A 27217-nucleotide genomic window follows, 5' to 3' on the forward strand; every position below is an offset into this window, starting at 1 on the left:
GAGAGTATGGGGTACCGGACCCCCTGATAAGGGCTGTTCGGTCGCTGTACGATCGGTGCCAGAGCTTGGTCCGCGTTGCCGGCAGTAAGTCGAACCCGTTTCCAGTGAGAGTTGGACTCCGCCAGGGCTGCCCTTTGTCACCAATTCTGTTCATAACTTTTATGGACAGAATTTGTAGGCGCAGCCAGGGCGTTGAGGGGGTCCGGTTTGGTGGACTCAGGATTGTGTCACTGCTTTTTGCAGATGATGTTGTCCTGTTTGTTTCATCAGGCCGTGATCTTCAGCTCTCTCTGGATCGGTTCACAGCCGAGTGTGAAGCGGCTGGGATGGGAATCAGCACCTCCAAATCCGAGACCATGGTCCTCAGCCGGAAAAGGGTGGAGTGCCCTCTCAGGGTTGGTAGCGAGATCCTGCCCCAAGTGGAGGAGTTCAAGTATCTCGGGGTCTTGTTCATGAGTGAGGGAAGAATGGAGCGTGAGATTGACAGGCGGATTGGTGCGGCATCCGCAGTAATGTGGGCTCTGCATTGGTCTGTCGTGGTGAAAAAGGAGCTGAGCCGCAAGGCGAAGCTCTCAATTTACCAGTCGATCTATGTTCCTACCCTCACCTATGGTCATGAGCTATGGGTAGTGACCGAAAGAACGAGATCGCGAATACAAGTGGCTGAAATGAGTTTCCTCCGCAGGGTGTCTGGGCTTTCCCTTAAAGATAGGGTGAGAAGCTCAGTCATCCGGGAGAGGCTCAGAGTAGAGCCGCTGCTCCTCCACATTGAGAGGAGTCAGATGAGGTGGCTCGGGCATCTGATCAGGATGCCTCCTGGACGCCTCCCTGGTGAGGTGTTCCGGGCACGTCTAACCAGGAGGAGGCCCCGGGGAAGACCCAGGACACGCTGGAGGGACTATGTCTCTCGGCTGACCTGGGAACGCCTTGGGATTCTCCCGGAAGAGGTAGAAGAAGTGCCCGGGGAGAGGAAAGTCTGGGAATCTCTGCTCAAGCTGTTGCCCCAGCGACCCGACCTCGGATAAGCGGAAGAGGATGGATGGATGGATGGATGAAGTGATTGATTCTAGAAGTCTATGAAAAAAATGGCACTAACTTTTACATGTAGCCAAAATTTACACCGGATGCTACAGACTCCAATCAAATGTATGTTTTTATTATATTATAGTAATAATAATAATAGTAGTAGCTCACTACTCAAAATGCGAAGCGCCCAGTCTCGAACATGGGACCTTTCGGCTATAAGGCAGCGGTCCTTACCACTGCACCATTCAAGAACACGTATAAACTCCACGTCGATTGATATTTGAGCTTGGGTTTTTAACTGATTGACAGCAACATGTAAATCCAATGTTTTTTTTTTTTTTCTTTGGTTATATTCTTAAATAAAAGCGCACGTGTTTATTTGATATTTGGTCTAAAGTCTTTACACATTATACACTTCACGTCATTATTAGTATAACATGGAAAAAGTTTCTGCTTTATGTATGTGTTCAGCATTTCTTGCCTCGATTTTCTTTCATCCTACACTTACCCAGACCTTTCTAGATACGGAACACACATGAAATGCATGTATTCCAAAAGACGATATACTATATTATTTACCCTGTATAACTCTAGGAACCTCACATGCAGATTAGGAGCCTTGGCTTTAGCTGGGAGAACTTTTTGCCAGAGTTGAGCTCCGTCAGGGTGGGGGATGTGACAGAAGGCTGCTTGCTGCTTGTGCTGATCGACACATTTACAAAACAAAAGATGCTGATGGAGAGGTGCGAAGGGATTTAAGGTGGGCTGGGATTACCAGATTTCTTCGTAGGCTTCAAGGATTCCAGTGTTAAATGGTGGCCATCAGTTTGATGTTATTTTATTTTTATTGTATGAAAATGAATTCAAGTGTGACTTTTTCTTTTCTAGTAAATGTTTTGTTTGACTATTTGTATATATATTTTTTAATACAGAAGGATTCATGACCTGAAGTGACTTAAAATGAATGAGCAAGGCGAATCTCCTAATGAAGCTTTCATATGACTGATTTTTATGGTGGAGGTGAGCTGTACAGATTCTACTTACAAAATGTTACAATTATATGGAAAAAGGAGGAGTATTTCATATATAGACATTAAAACAATTTGATGCAATATTTTTAAAACATAGCTGTGTGTTAAAAATCCTGAATCAGAGGGTTGCTTTTTTTAAAATTGATAAATGGCTACCTTTGATAAATAAAATGAGTATAGTTAGATAATGTAAATTTGCTTTTTGTTTTCCACACATATTTACTTAGTCAACAGTAGGTTTGTTTCCTTGAGCTTAAACACATCAAAGAAAAATGTGTACTTGTAAAATGCTTGCTATTTCTATGATTTGAAAGTTGTTATGATGCATTTGAAACAGGGTAAAAACTGTGTTTTCTCCCCAATGATAATGACATACATAAACATAAGCAATCAAAAGAATAACTGATTAATTACCTAGACTATGGCTATTCTGCTTGGTTCTTGGATGGCCAAAGAGGCTACTTGCATCATGGCATGCAATTTCATTTATTAGCAAGTTCTGAGTTCTAACTGAGCATTTTGAATTTCCTGTGCTTATACTCTACTCATGCTTTCAAAATAAACCTATGGTGATGAATTTATGAAGCATTTTTGGTGTTTTAATTTTCTCACACATTCTACAAGGGTATTTCTCAAATTGCAGTTATACAGATAACAGACTCATGGAGGCACAGACATGTAATTAAAGTTTTAAGATCCAGTACATTAAAAAACATAACTGTCAGTCAGTCATTTTCTAACCCGCTTAGTCCCGAACAGGGTCACAGGGGTTGCTGAAGCCTATTCCAGCTAGCATAGGGCCAAGGCAAAAGCAACCCCTGGTTAGGGCGTCAGTCCATTGCAGGGCTTAGTATACAGTAATTGCAGTTCTGTAAACTGTAAATTGTTAATGTAATGTTAGTTACATTATTGAACACAATAAAGGTTTATTAGACGTCTTGGAAAAGCAAAATATGTCAGAAAGAAGTCAGCTTAAATTTTGAGTTCAGTAATATACAGTACATGGATAAGTCTTTGATTAAACTGCCTGTTCAAGTAGCTCAGAGTTTAACATTTTCCATCATTCTTTGGAAAAGTGTTTAAGATTATAATAGGAAAACAATTTGCATAGAATATTTTACTGTTTATACTATTTTATTTTAGCTGTTTATTGCATGCACTAAATAGTGCAGTGTACTTTAAACAGTGATTTAATAACAGAAATATAAGTATGAAGGAAGCCATTAAACCTAATGAAGAAAATGATCTTCTGGAGCTCACTTACTTAGTGATTAACCTACCAATATACATTTGATGCAGTGGACTGCTGCAGGTACTTTTTTTATTAGAGGAGGGGTTTGTGTAATGATGACGTACCTGATTGTGCAATTGTTACCATACTCTGGGAGGTATTAAATGCTAACTGATTCGTTGTTTACTTTTTGTTTTCTCTGATGGGAAAAGAGACACAAATATATGTATTACACATTTACCACAATAAGTGAGCCTAATGAGTCCACAGATAAGTAGCTTGAGAACAAAATTCTGTTGATCATCTTTTTGTGTGTATCACACTGGCAGCATTTTAAATATTTACATTTTTGACAATGTTTGGCTAAATTTGTTTGGTTGTAGGTTATTAATACTTAATTGACAATTTCAATGTCAGTCAGTCATTATCCAACCCTCTATATCCTAACTCAGGGTCACGGGTGTCTGCTGGAGCCAGTCCCAGCCAGCACAGGTCGCAAGGCAGGAACAAACCCCGGGCAGGGCGCCAGACCACTACAGACAACTTCAATGTTTCCCATAAAAATAGAGTATTGTTTTAGAGTAGTGGTTTCAGAACTCACTGGATTTGAGACTGGTTGGGCTGAGTGGGGGTTGAACATATTAGGTTTTCACCCCATTACAGCATTGTGCTAGCTTAGTGGTCAGGTTGTGAAGAAGCTCAGCAGTGGCAGTAACAGTTCCTTTGAATGGGTAGGCTGGTAACCGTCCAGTTCATAATGTGCTTTAGTTTAGACATTATGAATTAGTATACTTTTGTGTTATTAAACTGTTACTGTAATTGGCAGAGGCATACATTGATGCGTAACCAGTTATAATTTTTGTCACGCTCTTCCTTCTGCTATATCTTTTTCATGAAGTATGAAGGGGCAGTGGGTGATGTAGCAGCCTCATGTCTCCAAAGAATGTATATCTGTGTGTTACTATGGTTCATGTTCTGTACATGAGGGTTTTTTTCCTTGGCTGCATACCCTCCGTTATACCACAAATGTACAGATTGGGTTAATTGGTGGAACTCAAGAAGGCTAATAAGAAAGGGTCTGTGTCTTCATATGAGTTTATAGTTCGGTACGTAAGTATTTGGACAGTGACACGTTTTTCATAATTTTGGCTCTGTATGTCACCACAACAGATTTGAAAATAAGCTAACATTATGTGATTAAAGTGTAGACTTTCAGCTTTAATTTAAGGGGTTTACCAAAAATATTGCATGAGCCGTTTAGGAATGACAGCCATTTTTCTGCATAGCCCCTCCCATGTTTTGAAATGAGTGTTCATATGCTGCCTGTACATGATGGGGTACATAGGGTGGGGTCTTGGGGTTAATATTTCTTCATAATAGTGATGCATGTACACAAGATTTTTCTAAAAAGGAGTATCTGTTTTAAGTGACTAATTTGTCACTTAGCTCATAAACTTCTTAGGAGTGTAGAGGATAAAAGGGCATATTACATTAATTCTAATTCTCTTAGGTACATAATAAATAATAAGTTTTTTATTTGCACTTTGTGAATGTTCTATTATCACTGCTTTTCTTCAGCTTAGTTCTTGTTAGAGCCCAAAACCTTTGTATGTTGCTTTTTTTCTTTCTTGTGTGCATTAACATGAAGGGCCTCTCGAATTCATGGAACAGAAGCCTTCATTCTAAACACCTGCTACATCAGCGTGGTTTCTGCTAAACCCACAGAGTCGGTTGTCACAATATGATAATGAGTGCAATTTGCTAAACTCAAAGCCAAATTTGGCTTTCATGAGGTGTTTACTTTCTGTGTGTGTCTGTGCTGTGTAACATTATAAGATGCATAGAAAAAAAATAATGTGTTAAAATCATTAACTGGTATCTGCTTTATGGATAATTGCATTAAACATTATTGTTAGTCTTTTTTTTAACTTGTACCTTCATTTTATATATATATATTGTGACAGATTAAGGTCTCCGTGACACCTTGAACCCTCTGATCAGACGTCAGACACCATATAAAAGTCCAAATATTACTTTTATTAAGACAATACTGTGCACAAAGCACCCTCCTCTCCACAATACTCATATATAAATCAATAATCAATAAATCAATACACAATCCTCCACTCCCAGACGCGTTGCCACCCTTCCACCCAGGCTCAGCTCAGCGTACTGGGCTTTCTCATGGTCCTTTATACCCCCTGACCCGGAAGTGGTTCCTGTTCCACAACCCACAAGTCCTTATTCCTCCCGGGTCAGGGTAAACAGTCCTTTTCTTCAACCCGGAAGCACGCCGTTTCCTCCTGTCCTGGGATTATGACGTACTTCCGGGTTATGGGGCATGTAAGAGTCTACGAGCTTCCCTACAGCGACTCCTGGTGGTCCCCAAGGCATCCAGCAGGGCTGTGCATAAAAACTACATAGTCCATGAGTCCCTGCTGGAACTCTGGGCACGTCCATGCTGCAGGGAAGGTTCCACCTAGCGGCCTGGGGGTATTGGCCGGAATGAAAAGCCGGCCACATATCACAATATAAATATAAATAAATAAATAAATATATATATATATATATATATATATATATATATATATCTCTCTATATATATATATATATATATATATATGTTTAGTTTTCTTATTTTTCATTGTCTTGTGTACCTGCTTTCTTCCATTATTAATACTTGTGTGGGCACATAGGATAGATATTGTATTAGCACAGCATAGTATGAGGCACAGATTGTTCTTTTTAAGGGTGAATTTGAAGGTGCATGTCAGATGGCCAGAGAATAAAAGAAGCAGACCAGGAAGCATGAAGTTTCCAAGAATCTCACTTGGGGCAGAAACTTAAGTGAGATGTAATCTAGAGTCGCAAAAGTACAAAAGGCAAATTAAAGTAAACCACTGAATACAAGGGTTGATAATGAATTCTTAGAAATTTGCCAGGCCTTAGCTATAAACAGCAATCCTCATGTTTTCATCCTGGATACTCTCTAGTCCTCAGATGTGCCTTGATAATCCTTTCCATTAGATTCATGATCAAGAGAGAAGGCAGAATGGCCTCATGGTGGAGTTCAGTGTTTACATTGAGCACATTGAACAGCAAATATTGCAATACTGGTACCTAATGGTACATAGCAGTAGGGCTGCAATGATTAGTCGACGTAATCGACGATGTCGACTACAAAAAATGGTTGACGTGGATTTTTTATTGTCGACGCATCATAAACAGAACCTTCAATAGAGGCTCCAGTCACATAAGAACCACATTGGTTTTTGTAACTACATGAACGTCTGGGGGCAGAATCGTTTGTTATTGTTTGTCAAGACTGCACATAGTATACCAATGCAAGCATCCTGGAGCTGTGATGCCGCTGCCGTCTCTCGAGAGGTAAGTTTTAGCAAGTAAAGTTAGTGTCACATGTTAACGTTGATGTTTGTACTATAATGTGTATATCAAGGTTTCAACCATGATAGTTAACCCTTAAACTTACACATACTTGGGGTTTAATGCACCCCTGGACGCCAAATACTTTTTAGCTGCACTTTTTAAGTAAATGTCACAATTCACAAAGAAATGTGACATTTTAATGGAACACGTATTTTTTTTAATGCAAAGAGCATCACAATTACTGCAACATTGATCATTTTACACACTGCAAATGAACTGTAAAAACTATATATATAAAAAAAAAAAGTACTGCAACAATCTATTATTATATGTTCAAGGTGCAACTGACGCCACTGAAAAATCAGTAAATCACCGAGCCAACTGTGCTTGAACTGTCTGCATGCGAACACACTGAGGTAAACCTGATGATTGCAGGCTTGTCTAGTGCAGTGGCTGAATTCCAGAGACAGTGGTGCTGCAGTTCTGCCAGGGCCGGCAGTGGTCATGAGCTGGCTGCTCAACGAATATACGACACTGACTAATCAGCTCCGGCGTGCTGGCAAATTGCTCTGTGAAGCAAATATAGCCATTTGCGGGGTTCAATGAATGTAGGTCACCGAATATACTTGGCTCCGGCATGCTGGTAAATTGCACTGAGAAAAAACTTTAGCCAGTTGCGAAGTTCAATTAATGTATGTCGCCGAATGTATGTTGCCACATATACTCGGCTTCGGCATGCTTCCAAATTGCACTGGAAACCGACTCTAGCTGGCTGTGGCGTTCAACAAATGTACTTTTCCGAATATACTCGGCTCCTGCGTGCTGGCAGTAATTAGCTTGTTACATATTTTAGTCCATTATTTTTTTATTTTGGCATAATAAAGTACATGATGTAATAAACTATAACACTTTTCCTTCAGAGTGTGATGATTAAAACATCTTTCTCTGTCTGAAAAATCATTCTTGTGAATTCCTGCTACCTCTACTCCCTCTGAGCGTCTCTTCTCAGCAGCTGGGAAAATTGTCTCAAAGAAGAGCGCCAGCCTCACACCAGAGCACATCGAAATGCTCACGTTCCTGCACTGCAATCAGGAATATGTGAACTGAATCTTTTATAAACTGTACATTATTGTTTTATTTTATTTGAATTGAAGCTTTATTTAAACTTTTGGACTTTAAGACACACCAGTGGCCATTTTTGGTTAAGTTAAATGCACTTTCTTTGTTTAAAGACTATGTGCACTTTAGTTTGTATTGTTTAATGTATTTTTTTTTTATTGTGATGGTCACACTAATATAAAACATTTGATTATTTTCAAATTCATATGTTTCACTGGTTGTTATTTTAATTTGATTATTATTAATTTTAATTGTGTTAATGCAGAGACATCAGGGTGACTTTCACAGGTGGACAGATATGAGCAGATACAATACAATACAATTTATTTTTGTATAGCCCAAAATCATGCAAGAAGTGCCGCAATGGGCTTTAACAGGCCCTGCCTCTTGACAGCCCCCCAGCCTTGACTCTCTAAGAAGACAAGGAAAAACTCCCAAAAAAACCTAGTAGGGAAAAATGGAAGAAACCTTGGGAAAGGCAGTTCAAAGAGAGATCCCTTTCCAGGTAGGTTGGGCGTGCAGTGGGTGTCAAAAGAAGGGGGTCAATACAATACAATACACAGAACAGAACAAATCCTTAATACTGTATAAGATGAGGTAAGACATGCACTGGAGCCCAGAACAGGACGTGCAACCATAGGTCGCAGGCATCAAAATAGTCAGGCATGAAATAATTGTGACTAGTCGAAAAAAAAAATCGAACAATTGGTCGACTACCAAAATAATCATTAGTTGCAGCCCTACATAGCAGTAGTCTAGGAAGCTTTATCTCTTAAAGCACCTCCCACAAAAAATTAAATAGGAAACTTCATCATAAACTTTTTCCTAATTCATAACACAGATGTAGATAGGGTTAGCAAATTCCCATAACCTCTTAAAATACTTGTGGAAGGTAAAAAGTTGGTCCACTGTTTTTTGTCAGGATGGATTCTGCATTTTCCTCACTTTCTAGACAACATTGAGGAGACATGGTAGCCAAGACGCCACCAATATCCAGTGCTTTCAGGATTTCTAGGAGGATCTAATTCACCCCACCAGCCTTGTCACTTGTGACCTTTTTAATCAATAGAGTAAGTATTGTTTGGGGTTTGGTCTATCTGTGCGAGAGGGGTCATCACTGAATAGAGTGTATCCACCAAGTTTATTAGTACAGTGGAACCTCGAACCTGGGCAATCGTCTCCTATTCTCTATCTGAGTCGGCATGCCTCACTCATATAGTCAACATCCGTACGAGCGTATACTGTTTACTGCAGCATTAGCATTGTGACTGTGTGTGTGTGTGTGTGTGTGCACGCGCTCGTGTTTGTGTGTGTGTGTGTGTGTGTGTGTGTGTATGTGTGCGCGCTCGCGTATGTTTGCTGTGACGTGCGAGTCCCCATCTTGCACCCTAAAACACAAAGCTGAGTCTCAGTACTTTAGCAACACCAGCTTTATTCAGCTTGAAACAGCAACAGCGCGGTTATTCATTGTAGCGGGATCTGCCGCTCTCCTATACACAGACACAGCAGTCAGGCAGGACCCTGTGCATTTATAATGTTCCTTGTCCCTTGTATCGCCCATCGACGGCAGGCGCTTATAGCATGTCCGCGATCTTTTCGGATTCGCTTTTACGGCGAACTGCTACAGCACTGGGAGACTGCGATTGCTTTGGGACGCTCTTCCGCGTCAAACATCAAACAATCAATGCTTTTATAGCAAAAGCTACATGCATCAGCTATCAAACAAAAAAGTCATCATTATACATCCATCCATCCATTTTCCAACCCGCTGAATCCGAACACAGGGTCACGGGGGTCTGCTGGAGCCAATCCCAGCCAATACAGGGCACAAGGCTCATCGTTATACACAAAAAGCAAAAATGTAGTTTAAAAAGTTTTGTTCCTAGTTTCAATTTCTTTCAGTGAAATATTACTTTTCTGTTTTCATTTTTGTTCCATGTAATAGTTTTAATCCCTGTCTAGAACAGTAGAACCATGTATGGAAAAAAATTCAGAACGTTTAATCTTCAGCTTGAAGATAAGGATTGGCTAGAAAGTGCTGAGTGACAGAGGACTGGAAACTTACCTTGCAATGGTACTGCTACCATCATCACCCCACCTCACCCCAGCCTCCAGTTAAAAGGGTTTAATATGTGCATATATACAGTATAACTCCGCAGATGGTGTGCTTCAGTTTATTGAGTTCACTGTAATATGTTACAGTAAATATGAGACTTTTCAGGTTAAAGGTGCAGTTCCATTTACTGTCATTTTTAACTTTTCATACATGAAATGAATCCCCACTATGTTAGAATTAATTGCATTCCAACTGTTTTGTTGCTTAAAATCAAGAATTGTATTATTTACATTAACGCATGTACTCTGTACAGCTTTATTTTTAAACAGTATGCTGTTTTTGCTTAAATTAGTGAATGAAAAGATTCCAGGGCTTGTTTGAGTAACGTTCAGCATAATCATGTATGTAACACTTGTGGAAGAGTGATTTCTCAAACTGAGAAGTGAATTTAGATTGGCCAATTTTACTTTTTTTTTTATATTCTTTTTTTGTAGGTGATTGGAATATTAATTTATGCATCTTTAAATTGTGTATCAAACTCATCCTTTCTGGTATACCACTGACACAAGCTGTTGTGTTAAAGACAGAACTTCTTTTTATAGACAGAATTAGGCAGATTATCAAAGTTGTGTCAGAATCCTTTAATGTAAAATAGCTTGCCTGACTCAGAATCCATGCTTTTTCAACTGTTATTATGTCAAACTGCCTAACGCCCACATCATCATCTATATCTAAGGGGAATTCTTCACCTGTTCATGTGAATTGACCTTTACCATATCCTTGTAAAGTTGGAAATTGTGCAGGCATTTAGGCTTTGTGCAAGTATGGAGAGATTTTTTTCCTTTAACAGTGTTTCTCAGATAAATGAGACAGATGATCAAACAACATTTAAAAATATATAAATAAAAGTCATTAAAAAGAAGGAATAACCAGGAACTAGGGAGCAATAAGGAAAAAAACAAACAATAAACCTAGTCAAGAGTTCTGTAGAGAAAGTCATACACACAACATTGCATTCTCAAATCCACTAAATCCAATTAAAGATTAAGAGCCTATCCCACAAGCATGGACACAAGGTAGGCAACCATCTTGGTGGGCACATCATCTGAATTAACCTAACACCCCCAACTGATACCCTCCCTTTCCCTTTTTAAGGGGGATGTGGTGGCAAAACCCACATAGACATTATGAGAACAGGAAATCTTCAAAATAACAATGATTGGATGCAGAATACAAAACCAGGTTCCTACAATGATTCCCATAAGGAGGAAACTGACAAAAGAAATACATTTTTAAAAATTAAAATTAGACTGACTAAATGTATTTCATGAACTACAAGTCTCAGAAGCCTATCAAGTGGACAATATGGCAACATTTTAATATGAGTCAAATATGAGGCATGAAGCAAACCACCACTTACAGCATCACCAATAGTGTTTTTCATTTGAAAACAATTCAATTTGATACTTAACCATCATGAATAGCCAACTTTCTGTCAAGGTTGTCATCATTTTACTGTGCTAACCTTCTAAATTAGTTAGCACGAACAGTATGATTAGGATAGCAGCCACAATGGAAGCAGTACTCTGTTTCCTTCTGTCTCTGGCACTTTAATACTGAGTACTTTCAACCAACAAATTATTCAGCAAAAGTGTGTGAAGAAACGCTATTGTGACTCCTTTAAACCAATGGCAATACACCTGTATAATGCCTAATGATGACTGTAACTGCCAAACCAGATGTTTTTCTTTTTCTTTACTTTTAGTTTTCTTTCTCACTTGTCATTCTGTTTTTTGTCATAATATAAAAATATATGTATGTATTTATTGAGCCCCTTTTAAAAGCTAAATTTCCACTTGGAAGTAAGTAGTTTATTACCACTTTAGCAAATGCTAAAGAAGAGGGAGGAACATAGGGTTACGTACATGAGTGGAGGAAGATGCACACAGGTAGATTGCAGTACATCCTATGCAGAGGAGTTCATCAGAAGGAGATTGAAGACTGCAAAGTGGTGGCAGGGGAAAGTGTAGTTAAGCAGCATAGGATGGTGGTCTGTAGGATGACGTTGGAGATCAAGAAGAGGAAGAGAGTGAGGGCAGAGCCAAGGATCAAATGGTGGAATTTGAAAAAGGAAGACTGCAAGGTTGAGTTTAGGGAGGAGGTGAGACAGGCACTGGGTGGCAGCGAAGAGTTACCAGACAGCTGGGAAACTACAGCAGATGTAGTAAGGGTGACAGCAAGAAGGGTGCTTGGTGTGACACCTGGAAGGAAGAAGGAGGAAAAGGAAACCTGGTGGTGGAATGAGGAAATACAGGAGCGTATACAGAAGAAGAGGATGGCAAAGAAGAAGTGGGATAGTCAGAGAGATGCAGAAAGTAGACAAGAGTACAAGGAGATAAGGCGCAAGGTGAAGAGAGAGAGGTGGCGAAGGCTAAAGAAAAGGCGTTTGAGAAGTTGGACACTAAGGAGGGAGAAAAGGACCTGTACCAATTGGCTAGACAGAGGGACCGAGCTGGGAAAGATGTGCAGCAGGTTAGGGTGATAAAGGATAAAGATGGAAATGTACTCCCAAGCGAGGAGAGTGTGTTGAGCAGATGGAAAGAGTACTTTGAGAGGCTGATGAATGAAGAGAACGAGAGAGAGAAGAGGTTGGATGATGTGGAGATAGTGAATCAGGAAGTGCAACGGATTAGCAAGGAGGAAGTAAGGACAGCTATGAAGAGGATGAAAAATGGAAAGGCTGTTGGTCCAGATGACATACCTATGGAAGCATGGAGGTGTTTAGGAGAGATGGCAGTGGAGTTTTTAACCAGATTGTTTAATGGAATCTTGGAAAGTGAGAGAATGCCTGAGGAGTGGAGATGAAGTGTACTGGTGCTGATATTTAAGAATAAGGGGGATGTGCAGGACTGCAGAAACTACAGGGGAATAAAATTGATGAGCCACAGCATGAAGCTATGGGAAGAGTAGTGGAAGCAAGGTTAAGAAGTGAGGTGATGATTAGTGAGCAGCAGTATGGTTTCATGCCAAGCAAGAGCACCACAGATGCAATGTTTGCTCTGAGGATGTTGATGGAGAAGTTTAGAGAAGGCCAGAAGGATTTGCATTGCGTCTTTGTGGACCTGGAGAAAGCATATGACAGGGTGCCTCGAGAGGAGCTGTGGTATTGTATGAGGAAGTCGGGAGTGGCAGAGAAGTACGTAAGAGTTGTACAGGATATGTACTAGGGAAGTGTGACTGTAGTGAGGTCTGCGGTAGGAGTGGCGGATGCATTCAAGGTGGAGGTGGGATTACATCAGGGATCGGCTCTGAGCCCTTTCTTATTTGCAATGGTGATGGACAGGTTCACAGATGAGATTAGACAGGAGTCCTCGTGGACTATGATGTTTGCTGATGACATTGTGATCTTTAGCGATAGTAGGGAGCAGGTTGAGGAGACCCTGGAGAGGTGGAGATATTCTCTAGAGAGGAGAGAAATGAAGGTCAGTAGGAACAAGACAGAATACATGTGTGTAAATGAGAGGGAGGTCAGTGGAATGGTGAGGATGCAGGGAGCAGAGTTGGCGAAGGTAGATGAGTTTAAATACTTGGGATCAACAGTACAGAGTAATGGGGATTGTGAAAGAGAAGTGAAAAAGAGAGTGCAGGCAGGGTGGAATGGGTGGAGAAGAGTTTCGGGTAATTTGTGGCAGGCGGGTATCAGTAGAGGTGGGCGGTATGACCAAAATTCTATATCACGGTATTTTTCTAAATTCTGCCGGTTTCACGGTATTAGATGGTATTTTTTTCCCCCATGCATGAGTGGATGTTAACCACATTTTCCACTGCAATTACTGCAGTAGACTGGCTAAGAATAACCTATTAGACCGTTATGAGAATTGTACATCGTACAAAAAGACATTTTAATGTGCACACAAGTATTAATCCAGGTTTGCATGGCCCCATAAAGTGATAGTTTTCAAGGGGGTGGCACTAAAGAGAAGGAATCACATTGCATGACAGATGCAGTCAAAATATAGAACCTTTAATTGAACAAAATTTGCAAAAGCTTAAACTATGATTTTGACAACATATTTTCAACCATCCAAAGAGGCATTTAGACTTAGTAAAATATCCAGAGGTGTTTGTCAAAAGTTGGATTGCACTGAACACGTCTTAGAAAAGGAATAAATAGTAAATATTTTTTGTAAACCAACTACACTTTCTGTTAATGTTAACAATCTCTGTCCACTGACACGTTAAAGTGACTTTTTAAACAATTTTACCATCATTAAACTGCATAATATTTAAACTAATAAATAATAACAATAAAATACATAATAGTATTACTGATAGTTACACCATTACTTCAAGGCTTCAAGCCCAGGTGCATTACACAGTATTCACCAAATTAAAATAAAATAAAACAAGTGCAACTTGGTGATGACATCTTACCAACTGTACCATCATTTAGGCAAACTGCATTAATATGGACCTTGCTTCAAGCTAAGCTATATACATAAATAATAAAAACTGCAACTTGCATTTATAATGCTGTTTGTGGTATAGCCCTATGGAAGCACATTAGGGCCACTGTGAAGAAAAAAAAATATGGACACGGAAGAAAAAAACAAACTATATGTCGAGAATAAATTCGACATGTTGACTATGTCAAGATTAAAGTCGACATCTCCACTTTATTCTCATAGTTTATTTTATAATTAAAGTAGAATGTTGTAAACTAAACTTCATCCTAAAATCAATGTTTAATGTACTAGATTTTCTCAAACCCCGTCACAAGTTAATGCAGCACATCAAATACTTTGTGTTAAGTGTTCCCTGACCCAGTCGTTAATCACTACGCATCTTAAACTGACTTCCTCCGCACTAAGAGCAGGCGCCTGCAGCAATCACCGCACAGAATCCATTCACTTCATGATATTCCTGCTCTCTACCAAAACCCCAGTTCCTATCTTTCCTTTTTCTTTCTCCACATTACCAATCACCACACGATAAACGTCTTTGTGAAATTAAAACTAGTTATTAACTTAGCCGACGGAGTGTTCAGAACTTTAAAAATATCTTCGTTATACATGTTTAATTATGCCATCCATTCAGAGTTGTACCCATCTCTGAACGAGTCGCCAGCACATCGCAGGATAAATACAAGCAAAACATACACTAGCAAGTACAAAAACAAGTACAACTTGGCTTGCAGTATTATCCAGTAGTATAGAAACAGTATTTACACATCTGACCTTTTAAAACTAAAGTATCTCCAGGTGACGGACGTGACTCCTTTTTTTCGGCAAAAGTTTCGGAATGCTCTCTGTCCATTTTCACTGCACGGCATACCTATGCTACCGCCCACTATTTGGTGGTGTAGCAGTGAAAAAGAGCCCTAGTGCAACAAATCTGTGTTTAGCGGTGTAGCAGTGAAAAAGGTCCCCACTTGAACAGTTTCCCGCTGCGCCACGTTCCGAACGTCGTTTAGGCAATTTAAACCGGTGTTGCGGTATAAGAAAAATCCATATCATAAAAAAAATAAAAAATGGTTTTCGGTATGAACCGGTATACCGCCCAGCACTAGGTATCAGTAAGAGTGAAAGGGAAAGTCTACAGTGGCAGAGTGGTGGCTCTGAGGCTAGGAATCTGCACTGGCAATCGGAAGGTTCCCGGTTTGAATCCCGTAAAATGCCAAAAAGGTACTCTGCTCTGTTGGGCCCTTGAGCAAGGCCCTTAACTTGCAATTGCTAAGCGCTTTGAGTAGTGAGAAAAGTGCTACATAAAAGCAAAGAATTATTATTATTATTATTATTACAGGACGGTAGTGAGACCAGCTATGTTATATGGGTTGGAGACGGTGGCACTGACCAGAAAGCAGGAGACAGAGCTGGATGTAGCAGAGTTAAAGATGCTAAGATTTGCACTGGGTGTGACAAGGATGGACAGGATTAGAAATGAGTACATTAGAGGGTCGGCTCAAGTTGGACGGTTGGGAGACAAACTCAGAGAGGCGAGATTGTGTTGGTTTGGACATGTGCAGAGGAGAGATGCTGGGTATATTTGGAGAAGGATGCTAAGTATAGAGCTGCCAGGGAAGAGGAAAAGAGGAAGGCCTAAGCAAAGGTTTATGGATGTGGTGAGAGAGGACATGCAGGTGATGGGTGTAACAGAACAAGATGCAGAGGACAGAAAGATATGGAAAAAGATGATCCGCTGTGGCAACCCCTAATGGGAGCAGCCGAAAGAAGAACAAGCAAACGCTAAAGCAAGAAAGAAGGGAGGGGTTGAACAAAGACAGAACACAGGGTCTCAAATGAAACTGTTGAAGACCATATAAGTTTTCCTCTTTTACCTGGTTCAGATATAGACGCTTTTGTTTTTTAGGAAGAGTGGGTACCCCATTTTTCCATTTCCCACTACCACAAAACAGCATTTCCCAATTCTCATGTCTATTGCTCTGTAAAATCCTGATATTACTTTCCTGCCAAGGTAAATTCTATACAAAAGTAGAACATATTGCTTTGTTTTGATTACTCCTGTAAATATTAATATTTTTGATTTTATATATAGTACAATTCTAATTTGCTTTAAAATTGCCTAAAATAGTGAACAGTATTATATACATTTTTAAAGCAGTCATTTTACTTCTTTCCTAAGTATGGAAAGATATTCACTGCTCAAAATTATGCTTTTATTTTTGATACCTCTTATTATTTTACTTCCCATGGCAGTTGAGTTTTTATATCTTTAGAAGTTAATATGATTTATATTTAATGTAATGCAAGGTAATTTCAGATGGAGAAATACTTTGACACAAATAGTCAACAAGCATATGGAAATTTTAAAATATGTGAATTATTTTTTAATTCTTATCACAGTTACAGGTATGTGAATATTAGCATTTAATGAACTTTGGAAGATTCTATATAGGATCACACATTCAAAGTCTCCTAAAACGTTTGCCAGATTTATTTCTGAAGTTTCTAATGCTTATTTTTTAAATGTTCTTTACACACATATCCCTTTGAACTATTCAAATGATCAGAATACTTTCTTGCCTAAATTGTGGAGTATGTTTTTGCATGATTTTTTTAGGTTTTAAATAGGACAACTGTTTAACTAAGGTAAGTAAAGTTGCTGCATGCTTTCTAATGGTGAAACATGCAAACTCCATATCGACACTGGCTAGAGCAGGAGACCTCAGTACTCGCACTGTGCAGTTATGCTTCCCTTTCATTACCTTGTGTTAAAGTAAAGCTAAAGCCTCATAAAGTGACTGTTTTTTGTTTTTTTTTCTCTTGGCTTAGTAACATCTCTGATCACATTTTTTCTCTGTGTCTTTTACACAAAAGCTACAAAACTGTGACTTCAGTCTCAGATTGTGCCTACTTGCTTAAATGTATCCTTGCTTGCTTTGATCGCCAACCCCCGTGTGTGCCCTACGCACTAGTCATTTCCCGGATCTGCCGCTTGTGATGAATCATGCTGTGCTTTTGGATAAACACGAATATCAACTCTGCCTTTGATATCTCCATCTTTCAAAACTATTATCGCTGACAATTCATCACATGTTGGTTTTTTATGTTGTATATGCAAGCGTGATCTTTCAGATTCATATAGAAATCCAAGAAGTCTTCTTTGTCTGTGTTTTTCAGATAAATTTTGCGTAAAGTGCGATACTTTTGGACGTATGGATTTGTATTCATTATTGGCTGTAGAATTTCTAATACATCCAATCGTTTAACTCTTTTGATTCTATATTGCATCGCTTCTCCGTGATCATAAATATAAACCTGACTGAATTGTGGTTTCTTTGAAATTAAACTTGTAGTAGCTTTAATTATTGCAGGACCACAGATTCTCATAGCGTATGGTCCTGAATCATGTAAATCTATGTTTTGAGCATTGAATGATGCGAACGTGAACAGATTCGGATATTTTACCTGTTGTGTTTATGGATTTCACTTTCACCAAATAACAAATCTTTTATTTCTCGCGGATACGCCTCTTCATTGGCAAGAAACACTGCTTTTCTCTGATGGCAACACGAATTAGATGATCTACAAATCTCTGACTTAAACTTTAAAGCTGAACAATATATACATACATCTTTCATATCACCTATGTCGATATATTCAGTCTCTTTTCGCTCTTCTGTTATTTCACCGAGTAATAATTTCTGTTTGTTTGTGCTAATGTGATCTTTACTATCAGTTTTTTGAGACTTTTGAATTTTAGTACTTTCATTATCTCTAACCTGCTCTGCATGTGTATTGCACCAATGTTTTTGAACCTCTTTACGACATTTTACTTTGTCTTATACTCTTTGTCTTTTATTTCCGGCCCTGAGCATGGTTAAATCTCATTGCACAAAGTCTTGTCTTGCAGGACTTGAAATTATCTCTCTAAAAAAGTCTTGTCTCATCCCAGGATAAAAAGTCTTGTCTCGTCCCAGGATTTTTTTATATAATAGAGAGATCTTATCAGTTAAGCTCCATCCATCCATTTTCTAACCTGCTTATGCACTTTAGGGTGGCAGAGCTTAATACTGGTGCCAACCCCCAGGTGATTAAAGGGTACACATTTGAGCACATCAACACTAGATTTGCCAGGAAACCCAAAAATCATTAAAATAAAAGTTGCACTATCCAATAATATTCAGTATTCATGAGCCACTGAACTAAACTGTGACATTTCTGGAGTAAAAGTACAGGTTCACTTCAGGCTACAAATTTTGTTACAATGTTTGGCTCACTTCTGGAGGGACTGGACAAAGTACTCTAGTTATGCTCCTAGAGTGACAGACAGAACATGAATAAGAGCATAATATACTTTTACAAGGGTTATGGTGACCCTGGAGAAATTTTCTAAATTCCAGATTGTCATTTTAATACCGAGTGCATTTACACTAGCTGAACTGTTTACAAGAACATAAAGTCTCATGCTTCTCTAAGCCACAGATATTTTGACCTCTGTTTGCACTTGCTACAACGGTTGTCTGTTAAAGAAGAGCCACATCATACATAGCTGCCTTGTGAGCTGTATTTTGGGTTTATGTATCTAATGCAAGCTTTTTTAAAAATGTGTGCATTGCTTCTGCCTACAAGACATTATTTCTGGACCTTTTAACACTTGGTCCATTTTCATCTGTTACTTATAATCCAATTACTTGTCTACTTTGATCGTTTTATACCACAGTACACTTAACTCCACAATATATTCTACATAGAAGTGTTTTCATGCCAGTGAAAAATGACCTAGTAAGGTCACCACCAAGAGAGTGCAGGCTAAGAGAAAGTTCTGCATAAAAAATCTCTGAGAAAGAGAGAGGGTAATACAAGTAGGTTAGAAAAAGCAACTTGCACACCAGTGTGGGAAGGTGATGGTTATATTTTATGACAAGTATAGAGCCTTGAAAGTTCAATGGACAGAAGAATCCCTTCAAGAAAGAAAGAAGAAAAGTCAGGCTGGAAAAATATAATGAACATCCTGGATATTAGTGGGCAGTTGGCTTAGCACTTACCAGAAATGTCTGATACGCTGCTTAGAGTAAGAGAAAGGGTCAAGGAGGAGAGACAAACATTTACAATACTTCCTGTTGGCAACGTGGGCTTCTGCTTAGTAAGTGGATGGACAAAACTGCCTCCTTGGACTGATACAGGGCCTGCAGTCCCAAGTGGAAATGGTTAACACTGTGTTGTGCCCTTAAAACAATGGTAACATGGAGGCTGCCTGAAAGAGCTGACACATTAGAGCCTACTGAGAGCATCAGGAGCAACTAGAGGACACCGAAGTAGGGCTACCGTAACTGAAAATTTTTGGAGCTTAGTCTTGAAATTATTCTAGGTAGCAGGTTTATGGCTGCCTCTAGCCAGGTATAAATTGAATCATGATAGCACACCTGGAAATAAGGAATACTGTCCAGAGTTTTGAAGGTTGCACTTTTAGACATCATCACAACTGTTCTAATGGTTTAATACTGTATGATGCTGAGTATGTTTGTAGCAGCTTTGGAGCCTGAAAAAATTGTGTAACTTTTTACAGACTGACACTTTGTTTTTTTTTCTACAAATTTAATATTGCCAATTCATTCTTTTGTATAGGTCTGTGTGGCCTGATTGAAGACTGGTTGTTACCACATTACCTCTATTCCAAAGTATCCCTTTAATTGGGTTTAGTTTGCTAGGGAGCAGTCATTTTTCATAGCTGAAAATTGCTTGCTTTATTACCTTGCACACCAAATATTTATAAAAGCTCAAAGCTTTGGTGTGATTTATTTTGCCTCAGACTTTCATTTATATGCTATTACATTCACAAAATTACTATGGCAAATTCTCTGAAAAATATGCAACAGTGCAGAAAATAAGAGGGAGAAAATAAGTTTACATTTTTGTTTAAATTACTATCTGGAATATTTCACAGATAATTTCTGCAGCCTAGTCCTTCTGCAATTGGTTAATATTAGTTTCCTTAAAAATAATTAAAGTCATTGTTTCAGAAGCTGGCTGATTTTAAAGTGAATCTCTTGGAAATGTTGTTCTTTAACTAATGAGAGACATGTGCCTTTTGTCTCAGCAGTAATGGAAGCATGCCAATTTTGTCAACACAAAAAGTGCAGGTTTTCCTTTTATTGTTATTACATTGTTACAGCAATACAAAGATGATATTGTGGAAGCTGTTGAATGCGATGTGAATCAAAAAGTGTTATATGCTGTGAGGGATTGCCGGCCATCCAGTACGGCCAATACCCCCAGGCCGCCAGATGGAGCCCTCCCTGCAACATGGAGGTGCCCCGAATTCCAGCAGGGCCTCATGGACCTTGGAGTTTTAATGCACAGCCTTGCTGGATACCATGGGGGCCGCCAGGAGTCACTGCATGGAGGCCCAGGGATTTATGCTTTCCGTATAGCCCGGGCTGAAGAAAAGGAGAAGTTTTTACCTGACCCGGAAGTGATAGAAAGTCACATGGACTGAGGGACAGAACCACTTCCGGGTCAAGGACTATAAAAGGATTGTGGGAAATCCCAGACGTTGAGCTGAGCTGAGTGGTAGGGTGGCTAAGTGTCTGGGAGTGTGGAGGATTGTTAATTATTGTAGTTTATTATTATTGTATGAGTATTGTGGAGAGGAGGGTGCTTTGTGCACGTGTTTGTCCAAATAAATATTATTATTGGACTTTTACCTGGTGTCTGGAGTCAAATCTTAGGGTTCAAGGGGTCGACAGCGCCTTAATCTGTTACAGTGCTTATGTTCAGGAGGGTTTTCTGCCCATTATGTGTTAAGGTTAGCAGTATGGTTTAATCAGAAAGCAGTGTACTTGTCTAATTCAAGTTTATAACCATGTGCAATATTTTGATGTTCTATTTAAATTTTAAGAATATTACCAGTATGATTGAGATTCTGGTTTTATCATATATCAAAACAAGCTGTTATTTCTTTTAATTTTTGCTTTTCTGCCCTTTCAAAATTATTGGAGATTTCTGTATTAAAATGTAAGCTTTGTGCTATTGCACACTTATAAATCCACCGGTATTTTGGGACTAGCCATGAGACAGACAGAGAGAGAGGGTTTGGGAGCATGCACTGATACAGCGCTTTGCCGCACATGATGAACCACCTCAGGATCTCAGATTAGGACCCAAGTGTAGTCGTGCAATGGGTGACACGTCAGCACAACACTAGTTTGAATGGAATGGAACAGTGTGAGTTTTTTTTTTTTTTTTGTTTTTTTTACAGCGACTGGAGTGCATATCCTGTCGCCAACCCCCACGTTTTCCCTGAAAGTTGGAGAACCTGCTTGCAGGGCGACCAGCCATGTATCTGCAAAAATATATTTTTGGTCAACTGCGTTCTGATCTCATTTGCGTACTCGGCAAAAAGGTATAATTAAACAAATGAACAAAGAAATGTATCATTATACAAAGCTGTGCTGCTATTATAATGGAAAATGCTAACTTAGCAAACAATTCACCATACATAATGTATACTTTAAAATGTAATATGTATTTAACTTCTAAAACCATACATAAATTCATCCACTTCTATAATGAATTATTTATAAATTGATCAATAGAATATTAGTTGGCTTTGTCACTTTTCCATGCTTATAATCCTGTACTGTTTGTATTCTAAATAGACTATGCAGATTTTTCAAAGGAAATCAGTTTCTTGTAAAGTTGTTGTTGGCCTTTATTGTCATATCATCCTTACATATGTATATAGGTAGTGGCATGAAACCATGTTCCCCAAGATCTATGGTGCATCATCTAGGTAAGAGGTTATATACACATGTTAATATATGCACAAAAACAAAGAGGTTATTAGGATTTAATGTAAACTTCACAAGTGAAATTAGGTATGACAATATACTGACACATAATAAAACAAAGACACATATTAGTGCAAACTATATATTTTAATGTTGAGAAGCCTTATGGCTTTTCAACTTATTGCACAGTCCGGCAGAAATTACTTAAATACTTTATTACCTTCTACCAGATGGCAGGCACACAAAGAGTCTACGAGAGGGATGAGAGAAGCCCGTCACAATTTAGGAAGCCCTGCAGACGCCAAGTTTTCTGGGCAATATTTTTAAAGGCAGGGGTAGAGGACCCAATATTTTTTCAGCTATGTTGCAGTCTCATACATTGCAGCTCCCATAACAGAGATTAATACAGATCATCAGGGCACTCTCTGTGGTACTCCAATACAACAGGTGGTGGACATGCTCTCTTCCATCATCTTAGGAAATGGAACAGCTGCTGTGCCTTCTTAGCTAAAGTGATGGTGTTGATAGACCAGGTGAGATCATCCTCCAGCTGTACATTGGTAAATGTACTGCTCCTGACTGGCTTCACCATAGAGACCTCAATTTGAAGTGTGGAGTGAACAGCATCTGTCTTCCTAAAGTCAACAATCCTCTCTTTTTGCCTTTTCTATATTGGGGAATAGATTGTTGTTTTTGCAGTAGTCCACTAGCTGCTCCATGTCGAGTCTGTATGCTGACTCATCTCTGTTTCCCAACACTGTTGTGTCATCAGCAAACTTGATGATGCTACTTGAGCAGTACTTTGCAGTGAAATCATGAGCCAGCAGGGTGATCAGCAATGGGCTGAGCCCACAGCATTGGGGAATGCTGACACTCAGTGTTGTTTTGCTGGGTATGTTATTCCCAATGCGGCCTGCCAGAGCTCTCTCAGTCAGGAAGTCCAAGATCCAGTTGCAGAAGGATATGTTGAACCCTAGCACTCCCACCCCTGTCAGCTTCTAAGGGACAATGTTGTTAAATGATCAACTGAAATCAATAAATAACGTCCTTACATAAGTGCACTTTTTAACCAGATTGGACAGGGCCAGGCAAAAAGCAAAAAATATGTCATCCTTAGTAGATCAGATGGTGCGGTAAGCAAAGAGTGGGTTATGCAAGGCTGGGAGACCAGTTTTAATGTGCCTCATGATTTGCCTCTCAAAGCACTTCATAATGGCAGATGTGAGTCCCTGAAGCAATAAACAATTTATTTCTTTTGCACAGGTATAATGGTGGCAAATTTGAAATTTTACTGATGTAACATGATGTAAGGACATCTGCCAGCTTTCTTGCACATTTCCTGAGCACATGACCAGGTGTGCTGTTCAGCAGCCTTTCTTCGGTTTAGTCTTACATTTACTTACTTGGCTGACACCCTTATCAAAGCTGAACATTTGAGATACAGTTGGTTACATTCATTTTTTTTTTCCCAAATAGAGCACTGGTTGGTGAAGCAACTTGCTCACAGTCTCACTGTGTCAGTATCGGGGTTTGAACACACAACATCAAGGTTTGAAGTCCAAAGTCTTAACTACTATGCCACACTGCCTACTTTTGATAGTGTTCTCTGCATGTCAGCTGTGATCAGACACAATACCAGATCATCAGGAGGAGGATTGATCTTTCCTACGGTCACATCATTCAGTGTATCAAACATTACATAGAATTTTTTCATTTGGAAAGAAAGCTTCACTGTTACAGGTGTGTGGTTTCCTCTTATAATCTGTGATGACCTGAATACCCCGCCACATGTGTTTCTGGTGTCCTGAAAGTGGCCTTGGATTTTCCTTCTGTATATGCATTTTTCTAACCTGATACCGTAAGAAAGATTTGCCCCCCCCCGTCTTCCTGGTTTTCTTTGGCTCAATCTAAAATTAACATTACAGTTTTTCAGCAACTCGCATACAGTACATCTAGTGATATCCATGACACAATAACCTACTATGTTATTGTGACATTTCCCTCTACTTACCCTTTACCTATTTTCTCAGGGATAAGTGTACTCATGAGGTTCGTTACCGGGTTGGTCTACTGTCACACCTTAAGATCAGCACATCATACATAGATATATGCATACACACAGAACCTCAACAGTGCCCCATGAATGACACATACACACACAGCTAGTTAATCTCTAGCACTTTTAACCACACAAGTACCCTATGAATAACACAACTTGTCACTCTCTTAGCACTTCAAGAAACGTACTTATTATCGGCATGACATACGCTGTTTAAAATATATCTTGGACCTAAAAAATACTTCATCCATCCATCCATTTTCCAACCCGCTGAATCCGAACACAGGGTCACGGGGGGTCTGCTGGAGCCAATCCCAGCCAACACAGGGCACAAGGCAGGAACCAATCCTGGGCAGGGTGCCAACCCACCGCAGGACACACACAAACACACCCACACACCAAGCACACACTAGGGCCAATTTAGAATCGCCAATCCACCTAACCTGCATGTCCTTGGACTGTGGGAGGAAACCGGAGCGCCCGGAGGAAACCCACACAAACATGGGGAGAACATGCAAACTCCACGCAGGGAGGACCCGGGAAGCGAACCCAGGTCCCCAGGTCTCCCAACTGCGAGGCAGCAGCGCTACCCACTGCGCCACCGTGCCGCCCTAAAAATACTTCAGTCTCTAGGAATACATTTAAATATACAAAGGCTCAACATCCTTGCCAATAGGCCATTTATCAACCAAGAATGCCTTACTTTATGTACTGTTCCTTACTATTAGAGGGTGCACATACCCTCAGCCCTTAATAAACCTTGCAGCACGGAGCATATGGCAACTGTCCGATTAATCCAGGTGCTCTTATAAAATTACCTTATTACCTCAACCACTTCAAATATTGAAACAAAGTATAGAAAGTTAAAAGCAGAGTGGTATTTATTACATGAATAATAATACCAAATAGAACAAGGTATAATAGAAAATAAGATTGATAGTAATGTCTGGATATAGTCTTTAGGAAAGATTTACGAAAAAGTAAGGATATCAAGGATGAATGTCCCAGGGTGGCATTAATCTAGCACTTGAAGTTGTTCATGAGATGCTTTGCTGACAATCAGATGAAAGCGATTGCACGTGTCTGGTGCCCTCTCCTAATGACGCTCTCATCATCTTGTGACGTCGCTCTGTTCTCTTCTTCTGTCGCTCTGTACTCATCATTTAGTCCATCATATTTATTTTAAAATGCTACGGAAGTTTTGCAAGATGTGATTGCTACATGCACCTGATTGGCTGGCTGTCATATGATGAATGAATTTGCCCAGACTCATCTATTTGAATACGAAAGTTTTTTTCTAGTAGTAAAGTTTCTAATGTTTTAACAGTCTCCTCTCTCAAGCTGTTATTTCCAATCCCATGGCGTCTCCTTCTGTTCACAGTAAAGTAATCGGATACAGTTTGAACCACAGCATGTCTTCCCTTACCAAGTTGTAAACCAATTTAGTCCTTGTGCCCTTCCCTTCACAGGTGATAAAATCATCAATACAGTTAGAGGGCCTCCTGAATTCAGCTCAGATCAAACAAATGGTATTTTGATTCAGGAAAACCAATTGCCTTTGATGTTAACTGTCCATGCAAGTGTCCTGTATTTAAGTTCATCTGTTGTTTTGTCTTGAGCAAAATATAATGAAAATATAGACCAAAATTTAGAGATTTTGCACACCACAACACCTACCATGTATAAGTTTTGAAACCACAGCAATTGGTATAAAATGCTCACAGACTCTGGGAGAACATGGAAACACTACACAGAGAAAGACTGGGAGGGAAAGTTTTATACTGGGGTCTTGGTCCCTAGAGATGTACGTTGACACTGTGGTTAGCACTGTTCCCTCACTCTCTCTGAGGAGTAAGCAAAAGTTTTTTCACTTGGTGCTTCAGTATTCTTCCAAAAATTCCAAAGACATGCTATATAAACAGGAAAATTTGAACTGCTTGTCCCATCCAGGGGAGGTTCCAGCCTTCTGCCCAATGCTACTGTTTAATGTCTGGGAATGAAATAGAAACATAGTGATCAAACAAAATGGCGATGTACATGAAAACAAGAAACACAAACTTATGGCACTTACACACACACAAATAGTCAAGATGGCAGTGCACATGGAAAATAAATGTACAAAATGATGAAAAATGATATTGCTGAAACAACAAAAACATAATAAAACAAAGCATTATTTATGTACTTCTGACACTGTTAAGTTTACATGCTATTCCAGTGTTTCTGTAGGTTTCCTATCACATTTCACAGCATCGTTATGTTGTCTGATAACTATAAATAATCTGTACAGTACTTACTGTATGTGGGCTAAGCACATAAGTGTAGAGCTTGTTTTAACCTTGGGCCAGTTTCTTCTAAAATAGTCTTTGGTACCCTTGACCAGGAAAAAGAACACACTAAAAATTAAGGTAGATTTACAATTTTAAAAGCAATGCTATAGCTACACATACCATTTTAGGGATAAATTGACAAATTACTAAACAATGACTTAAACCAATTAATGATGTAGTTTTCCTGTTATCTAATCAGTTGTGTTTCATAGTACTAGGTGTTTACATCCCTAATTGCATACATGAGACCTTCATCTTACATTCTGTGGAATTGTCAAGTGGGCACCCCCCTTCCTCAACATTTCACTGATAGGCCCACGATGTATCAGGCAGGTTCAGCAGTGAATCCTGACATCCTGGGCTCAACCCCCAAGACACCATCTACCCAGTTGAGGCCCAGCTGGAGTTCTTCCTCTTGATCCAGAGCCACTGACTGCCCTTTTCAGCAGCTCTGGAGGTGTCCTTAAATGCTTGCCGGTGAGCCTGTCCCCGCACTTCCAACTCCCAGAGTAGCCTTGATGTTGAGGTGGCAATAAACCCTCTGCAGCTTACCTTGACTGGTTGGACAGTTGCGAGATCGGTGTATCTCAGCTTCTTGCACTCATAGGCCTCCTCCACTGCATCCTCCCATGGTACAGTAAGCTCAATGATGTAGATGAGCTGGAGTGATACCGACCATAGCACAAGGTCACATCTGAGCAGAGTTTTTGACATAGGTCAACCAT

The 27217-nt window shown here is 39.6% G+C and overlaps 1 protein-coding gene and 1 long non-coding RNA gene across 3 annotated transcripts in view; one reads left to right on the top strand and one right to left on the bottom strand.

The window, feature by feature from the left end:
- Nucleotides 1–27217, top strand: part of LOC114653416 (lethal(3)malignant brain tumor-like protein 4) — a 527140-nt gene that overhangs the window by 89796 nt on the left and 410127 nt on the right. For both annotated transcript variants that reach the window (XM_028803732.2, XM_028803736.2), the window contains exon 3: nt 1959–2046. Coding sequence is in view for 1 of the 2 variants with exons in the window: in XM_028803736.2 (XP_028659569.1) it covers nt 2038–2046 (9 nt within the window). In the remaining variant the exon portion in view is untranslated. The remainder of the gene's footprint in view (nt 1–1958; nt 2047–27217) is intronic.
- LOC127528415 (uncharacterized) overlaps nt 1–27217 on the bottom strand; it is a 189296-nt gene that overhangs the window by 44783 nt on the left and 117296 nt on the right. The window lies entirely within an intron of this gene.

Source organism: Erpetoichthys calabaricus, chromosome 6 (assembly GCF_900747795.2).
Source record: "Erpetoichthys calabaricus chromosome 6, fErpCal1.3, whole genome shotgun sequence".
Lineage (NCBI taxonomy): Eukaryota > Metazoa > Chordata > Cladistia > Polypteriformes > Polypteridae > Erpetoichthys > Erpetoichthys calabaricus.